The sequence below is a fragment of the Brachypodium distachyon genome, chromosome 3 (assembly GCF_000005505.3).
Source record: "Brachypodium distachyon strain Bd21 chromosome 3, Brachypodium_distachyon_v3.0, whole genome shotgun sequence".
Classification (NCBI taxonomy): Eukaryota; Viridiplantae; Streptophyta; class Magnoliopsida; order Poales; family Poaceae; genus Brachypodium; species Brachypodium distachyon.
Genome location: NC_016133.3, coordinates 41,802,465 through 41,810,664, shown reverse-complemented (window position 1 = coordinate 41,810,664; position 8,200 = coordinate 41,802,465). Strand labels below are relative to the sequence as shown.

General features: G+C 53.7%; 1 protein-coding gene across 1 annotated transcript; it reads left to right on the top strand.

Moving 5' to 3' along the window:
• The first annotated feature begins 6,643 nt into the window (after window positions 1-6,643).
• On the top strand, window positions 6,644-7,742 carry LOC100843794 (thylakoid lumenal 19 kDa protein, chloroplastic). Its single transcript, XM_003574689.4, has one exon. The coding sequence runs from the start codon at window positions 6,787-6,789 to the stop codon at window positions 7,531-7,533; it is 747 nt and encodes a 248-aa protein (XP_003574737.1). The 5' UTR covers window positions 6,644-6,786; the 3' UTR covers window positions 7,534-7,742.
• Window positions 7,743-8,200: the final 458 nt, after the last annotated feature.

Sequence of the window (8,200 nt, the reverse complement as noted above, 5' to 3'; positions counted from 1 at the left end):
CTTCATCAGCTGGTATAAGGGCATAGCCTTTTCACCCAGCCGACTAACAAAATGGCTGAGCGATGCTAGGCATCCAGTGAATTTTTGCACATCTTTCAGGCACTTCGGTAGTTTCATTCTTTCTATGGCGGCAATTTTCACTAGGTTCGTTTCTATACCTCGGCTTGATACCAGGAACCCAAGCAACTTCCCTGCCGGCACATCGAATGTGCACTTGGCCGGGTTCAGTTTCATTCGGAATCTCCTCAGATTTGCGAATGTTTCCCGGATATCATCCAAGAGCGTGGCGCTTTTCTTGGTTTTTATGACGACATCGTCGACATATACCTGCACATTTTTGTCGAGTTGGTCATGCAAACATTTCTGCATGCATCTTTGATAAGTAGCTCCTACATTTCTCAAACCAAACGGCATAATACGATAGCAATAAGCGCCGAACGGGGTGATAAATGATGTCTTTATTTGATCACTAGGGTTTAACGGTATCCGGTGAAAACCAGAGTACGCGTCTACAAAAGACAACAACTCACACCCGGCTGTAGAATCAATCACTTGATCAATCCGACGTAATGGAAAAGGATCTTTGGGACACGACTTGTTCAGGCTGGTGTAGTCGATACACATGCGCAACACCTTGGTAGCAGTTGGGTCGTCTTTCTTCTTCTCAACGATGACTGGGTTTGCCAGCCAGTCGGAATGCAACACTTCCATGATAAAGCCGGCAGCCAGAAGCCGGTATACCTCTTCCGATATGACTTTCCTTCTGTCGTCGGCGACGCGTCGAAGGGGTTGCTTCACCGGTCTTGCGTCTCGTCTGACATGTAATGAGTGCTCAGCCAACTCCCTCGGCACACCCGGCAGGTCTTGATTTGACCATGCAAAGATGTCCCGATTCTCAAGGAGGAAGCTGGTGAGCTCGCCTTCCCATTTTTCACCCAGGCCGGCACAAATGATAACGGTGCGATCCGGGAACTCGCTGTCAACCTGTACTTTCTTTGTCTCCTTGGCTGCTTGAAAAGTCACACTTCCATGAGGATTGGTCATAGCCGGTAGGCCAATTTGTGCCGCCTGAGCCATCACAACAGCTTCTTGTAACTTCTTCTTCTCGCCAGCGATGACAAGCTACTCGGCCAAAGCAGATCCGGCCGCTGCGCACTCCATTGTGCGTTTGTAGTTGCCAGTAATGGTTATGGTACTATTTGGTCCCGGCATCTTCGTCTTCAAATAGCCAATGTGAGTAGTCGCCATGAACTTGGCGAGTGCCGGTCTGCCAAGCAATGCGTGGTACGAACTTCTAAGCTCTACCACCTTGAACACTAAGTTCTCGGTCCGACAGTTCTCCCTGGTGCCGAATAGGACGTTGACTCGGATCTTACCTACCGGGGCACAAGACACTCCCGGCACAATAGTAGGCTCAAGCATGTTATCAGTAATGCCGAGTTTAAGCATCGTGTCTCAGTACAGAATATTTATGCTGCTCCCATTATCAATGAGAACCCGAGTGAATTTGACGTTAATGTCGGGTCCGATGAATGTCGGGTCCGATGAGTGTCGGGTCGACCACCAAAGCGTATCCACCAGAGTTGGGCATAACTTTAGAATGATCTGTCCGGTTCCAGTTGATCTCCTGCTCCGACCAGTACATGAACTTTGCATACATGTCAGCAATCCGGATCATCTCAGATAGGGTAGCCGGCATCTCTCTTTGCAGCTTCTGCCACAACATGCTGCCGTGCCGACATCCTTGGGCAAATCACGCTATGGCTTGTGATTCCACTATCCCTTCACAGAAATTGCGGAGATTGTTCCATCTAGTCAGGTAATCCCGATCAGTCTCGTTGTCTTTTTTCTTGAATATGGACAACTGATGAGGGCGATTTGGCCTCTCGTAAGTGCTAGTGAAATTGCTGACGAAAGCTTCTTCAAAGTTGATCCAGCAATTGATGCTGCCTTCCGGCAAATTGTTCAGCCATATCCTTACCGGCCCTACCAGCATCTGGGGTACATAACGTACCGCCCATCTGCGGTTGCCGCCTGCCACACTTACTGCAGTGGCGTAGTCTTCCAGCCAATCCTCCAGCTTAGTACTGTCGTCATATGTTCTCGTACTCCTGGACAACTGGAAACCCGGGGCTGGTCTCTCCCTCATGATCCGATGTGCAAAAAAACGCGGTCCCGGAGGGCCTTGCTCCTCTAGAAGTTCAGACAAATAAATTATGTCAAGCCGATGTCGAGCATCCAGGGGCGACACTTGCCTATTCCCAACTCGGGCTCCGAGTGGGCCGAGATTATCACGCTCTCGCCTGATATAACCCTTGTCACCCATGGCCGAGTATCCATCATCATAACGGTCATACCGACGATCTTCACCTCGATACGGGGGGTTGCACCCGACACCCTGCTGACTTGCAGTAGTATTGGGTGCCGGACCCTGAGGTCGGTGTCCATGATCAAACGAGTAACGTTCTTGGTGGTCCCGGCAATTGTCACCGGGATGTAGGCCACTCTGGCTGTCATCAACCCTTCTGAACATCTGTTTCTCGGCCAGGGCTGGGTCATAACGCTCCAGCTATTTGTCCCGGCCAGAGTTGACACTTTTGTCTCGCTTGCCTCCAGGCGAGGACGCTTGCTTGTCAACTCGCCCTCCGGCATCCGCTGCTGAGTGAATAACCTGAGACACGCCAGGCTTGCCGTGCATTCTCATGTATGCCTCATTCTGCTCATTAGCTATGCGAAGCAACTCTTTCACGCGCAACTGCTGCTGTCAGAGTGCCTCTCCTGTAAGATTCGGCAGTTCTTCGGCCGCAGCCTCAGCAGCTCTGAGATTCTTGACAGGGGTATTGTATTTCGGTTTTAGCGCCGATGCATAACTTGCCGACACTGCTGGCACACCCCTGCCATCTCTAGTAACCTCGGCATTCAAGTTCTTGCCGCAATTACGCACCTCCCCAACTCGGCTAGGGTTAGTAAACGCAGTAGAACTAAAACCATGGGCTTTGTTATACTCACGGAGTGAAATATCCAGTTGTTGTCGAGCATGAACGACGTCAACAGCTTCCTTCAGCAGTTTTTGTCGCTCCAACTCCAGCTCCACCTGCAGCTGGGCCGGGTTGGCGTTCGATGCCACCGGCGCAGTCAGCCGTTCGATGGAGGCCTGGAGCTGGGTCGGCTTCGGCGGCAGGGCCAACGTGCCGGCTTGAGCAGCGATGTTCTCCGGCTTCTCTAGAGGGAGCTTCGCCGTTCTGCCGGATTTGGTTGGGACCGCGCCGCTTCCCGCAGCGTCCCTTCCAGCATCAGCACCATGAGCCGTCACCATGACCTCCACACGGTCAGCGGGGCAGTCGACATGTCGGCCGCATACCATGCGGACGGCGGGGGGGTCTTCAGCCACCACCACCTGCTCTGGGTACCTGCAAAGGCTGTTAGTAGCAACATAAACCTCGTGCATACCGAAGTTGATGAAGCGGCCCGCACAGGGAAGCGGTGCGTTGTTGAAGCAGCCCGTCTTCTGTCGCTGACCCAAGCCGGCATCGGGCTGATCCTGAACTGCAGCGACATGGGCTGGCCCATACCGATAATCCGGCCTATCATCCCTTCTCTTGTTGCGATGATCTTGATGATCATTCCTTCGGAATGCGCCGGCGGGATTGTACACCGGCTGCTCCCTTTGTGGTTCTGCCGGCATCAGCGATGGCTGAGTCGGACCCCCCAGCGCGTACATGTCGGCTATCCTGATCATTCAGATAGAGTGGTCGGCATCTCTCTTTGCAGCTTCTGCCACAGCATGCTGCCGTGCCGACATCCCTGAGCAAACCATGCTATGGCCTGTGACTCTACTATTCCTTCACAGGAGTTGCGAAGATTGTTCCACCTGGTCAGGTACTCCCGGTCAGTTTCATTGTCTTTCTGCTTGGACATGGACAACTGCTGAGGACGATTCGGCCTCTTGTAAGTGCTGGTGAAGTTGCTAACAAAGGCTTCCTCGAAGTCAATCCAGCAGCTGATGCTACTCTCCGGTAAGTTGTTCAGCATATCCTGGCCGGTCCTACGAGCATCTGCGGTACGTAACGCACTGCCCATTTGCGATTGCCACCTGCCACGCTTACTGCCATGACATAGTCTTCCAGCCAATCTTCTGGCTTACTACTGCCGTCATACGTCCTCGTACCCCTAGGCAGCTGAAAACCCGGGTTTGGTCTTTCCCTCATGATTCGGTTCGCAAAGCAACGCGATCCCGAAGGACCTTGCTCTTCCAGGAGTTCGGACAGATATATTCGATCAAGTCGGTGCCGAGCGTCCAGAGGTGATACCTGCCTGTTGCCGACTCTGCCGTCGAGCGGGCCGAGGTTGTCACGCTCTCGCCTGATATAACCTTCGTCAGCCAAGGCCGAGTATCTGTCATCGTGACGATCATATCGGCGATCTTCATCTCAGTACAGTGGGTTGCGCCCGACACCCTGCTGTCCTGCAGCAGTATTGGGTGCCGGACCTCGAGGTCGGTGTCCGTGATCGAATGAGTGGCGCTCCTGCTGATGTCGGCGATTGCCGCCGGGACGCAGACCGCTTTGGCTATCATCAATCCTCCTGACCATTTGCCTCTCAGTCAAAGCTGGATCACAATGTTGAAGATGTTTATCCCGGCCTGAGTTGACACTTTTTCCCCGATTGCCACCAGGCGAGGACGCTTTGTTGTCGGCCCGGCCGCCGGCGTCTGCTGCCGAGTGAATAACCTGCGATGCGCCAGCTTGCCGTGCATCCTCAGGTATGCCTCGTTCTGCTCATTTGCCGTTTAGAGCAGCTCTTTCATGCGCAGCTGCTGCTGCCGAAGTGCCTCTCCCGTGAGATTCGGCAACTCCTCAACTGCAGCCTCGGCCGCCCGGAGATTTTTGACAGGGGTATTGTATTTCGGCTTTAGTGCCGAGGCGAAACTCGCCGACACCGCTGGCACACCCCTGCCATCTCTTGTCATCTCGGCGTTCAAGTTCTTACCTCGGTTACGCACCTCCCCAACTCTGCTAGGGTTAGTAAATGCAGTAGAATTAAGACCATGAGTTTTGTTATACTCACGGAGCGAAATCTCGAGCTGCTGCCGAGCATCGGCGACCTCTACTGCTTCTTTTAGTAGCCTTTGCCTTTCTGCCTCCAAATCTGCCTGCAGCTGAGCTGGGTTGGCGTTCGACGCAACCGGCATGGTCAGCCGCTCGATGGAGGCCTGGAGCTGGGTCGGCTTTGGTGGCAAGGCCGACATGCTGACTTGTGCCGTGACATTGTCCGGCTTCTCTAAGGGGAATTTTGCCGTTCTGCCTGATTTGCCCGGGACCACGCCACTCTCTTCGGTGCCCTTGCCGGCGTCGATGCCGTGCGCCGTCACCATGACTTCCACGTAGTCCGCGGGACCGTCGAGATGTCGGCCGCGAGCCGTGCAGACGGCAGGTGGATCCTCGGCCATCACCACCCGCTCCGGGTACCTGCAAGGGCGGTCAGTTGCCACATAGACCTCATGCATGCCGAAGTTGATGAAGCGGCCTGCGCAGGGAAACGGTGTGCCGTTAAAGCAGCCTGCGTTGTTGTCAACGAAGCCCAGAGAACCCAATCTCTGGACCAAACCGGAGACGACGCGCTCTCCAGTAGCGAGGAAACTTCCCGTCCGGATGAATACCCCAGCCATCGCCGCTGGTTGCCCCACGGTGGGCGCCAACTGTCATGGTGGTGTCACGGCAGATGCCATAGGATGGCTTGAGTTGGGGCCAATGGACGATGGTGAATCCGGAGGAGGGAGGACGTGAAGAACACAGCTCTAGGAGCACCCTTGTAATCTCTGTTATCTCGGCAATCCATACAAGCAGGAGTAGGAGCTTTACCTCTGCAAGAGGGCTCCAAACCTGGGTAGATCTAACGTGTTCAAGCGTGTTTTCGTGCTAACAAATGGTATTGGTACTTTTTCACCTTTTTATATTGTTCATTCAATGTACCGAGTAATTCATCGCAAAACTTGAAGATGATTTTTTTTCCCTTATAAACCAAAAGTTACACAAGAAGCCTTTGAAGCCAACTTCTCTGCATGCGACATTAGCATCTTTATAACCCTCCAAGTCTTTGGAAACGAGACCACATAAAAATGACGCATGATATGAGCCGTACAACCCAATAGGCAAGAACATGAGATTGTTGAGCGTTGCGTAGCCGAGGACATACCCCTCGTAAAACAGATTGTCAGACTCATTAAATCATCACCAAACCAAATGAGATAGATAACAAAAATAATAAATTTACAAGAGACGAGATCCATGGATCATGATTTTTTTTTAAGGACGGATTGGATCATGATGGTCAAACCCATTAAATCATCCAAGCAGGCTTTCGTCCTTCCGTCGGAAAGAAAACGGCTCCTAGTTTTACACCGGTTCTGGGACCGAAAACTAGATTCCAAGCGGGGCGTAAGGATTAAAACGGTGGGCTTTCTTCTCCGTAGCCCTTTTTCTCTTTTTTTTCTTTTTCTTTTTTAAGGGAACTTCTCCGTTTTCCGCCGATAGGTTTCTCCGGTTCAAATGCACAGGCCTTTACTGGGCCGCAAGCCCACACAGCCACGATCCCGTTTCTTCAGGGGAAATGGCGTTGCCAAGTCGCCGCACTGGATAAGCCACGGCGATCTCTCCCTATCCTTTCCTGCAACACAAAGCCACACAAAAACAACACCAGCGATCGAATCGAATCGAATCGAATCACCACGCACCACGACGACAAGGCACCTCGCCGAGGTCCTCGGTCCTCCATCCCACGGCCGCCATGACCATCCTCGCCTCGCTCCTCTCCCCATCCCCTCCCCTCACCACCTCCCCGCATCCCGCGCCCGCCCAGTCCGCCGCCGTCAGACTCCTGGCGCCATCCGCCAGGCCACCATTCCCCGCCACGCTGGCCGCGACAGCCGCTGCCGGGCTCCTCCTCCTCTCCCCACTGACGCCGCCGCCTTCCCACGCCGCCGCCGCCGACCCAGATCCGTCGTCATTCAAGGTGTACTACGGCACCGCGGCGAGCGCGGCCAACTACGGCGGGTACGGCGGGAACGCGAGCAAGAAGGACGCGGCGGAGTACGTGTACGACGTCCCGGGGACGTGGAAGGAGCGACTGGTGTCCAAGGTGGAGAAGGGCACCAACGGGACCGACAGCGAGTTCTACAACCCGAGGAAGCGGTCCGAGCGGGAGTACCTCACCTTCCTGTCCGGGTTCCGCGCGCTGGCCCCCATCGGCGCCGTGCTCGACAACCTCGCGCTCTCCGACGTCGGGCTCCAGGACCAGATCTCCACCGCCGACGAGGTGCGCTCCACGGAGGAGCGGAAGGAGGACGGGCAGGTGTATTATGAGTACGAGGTGGCCGGCGCCGGCGCGCATAGCCTGATCTCGGTGACTTGCGCCAGGAACAAGCTGTACGCGCATTTCGTGACGGCGCCGAACCCTGAGTGGGGGAGGGATGAGGAGGTTCTTCGCCGGTTGCATCAGTCGTTCAAGACCGTCGACTTCTCCGGCACGAGCTAGTCGCCGGCGTGGACTGCCGGGTACGTGTTTGTAATTAAGCAGTTTTGTATAGGTTGTGATTGAGGAGTGAGGAGGCCGGTGATGATCGGTGTGGGTGTAAGGACGAACATGTACGTATGATCGAGGACTGAGTACTTAATTCTGATCTGTAAATTACTTTCTTCCAGACTGAATGAATGGGGTGTTTAGCACGGCCGTTGCGAATGGAATGCATACATTTCACATGATTTCTTGGTGGTTTCGGTGAAAAAAGTTTCCCTCACCTCATTGGCGCAGTTTTTAACCAGTTTTATTTTAACATCGCGTCAATCTTTAATCTTTATGGAACGGAGAGTACGGTACTGCAATTTGATTTCGGCAGGATCGGTGGGGTAAGTCTGTTTCAACATCGACGGGCCCAACTGTATTTTTCCGGAAAAAAATGAAGGAACAGCCCAACTATACAGTATCGAGAAATTCAGGAGGAGATGGGTTGGAATCATTTTAGAATTGGATCATCGGCTCAAGTACTGGCGCGACAAAGAACAGGCTCAAATGACCGATCCTTGCTAGTAAGCCCACATAGCTATAATCGCTTTACGTCCGTCAGCAGGCATGAGCGTGTTGCCGCCTTGCCAGGCCAGGCAGGCCATACATGTGCGGCAAACGAAGCGATTTCAGCATTTTA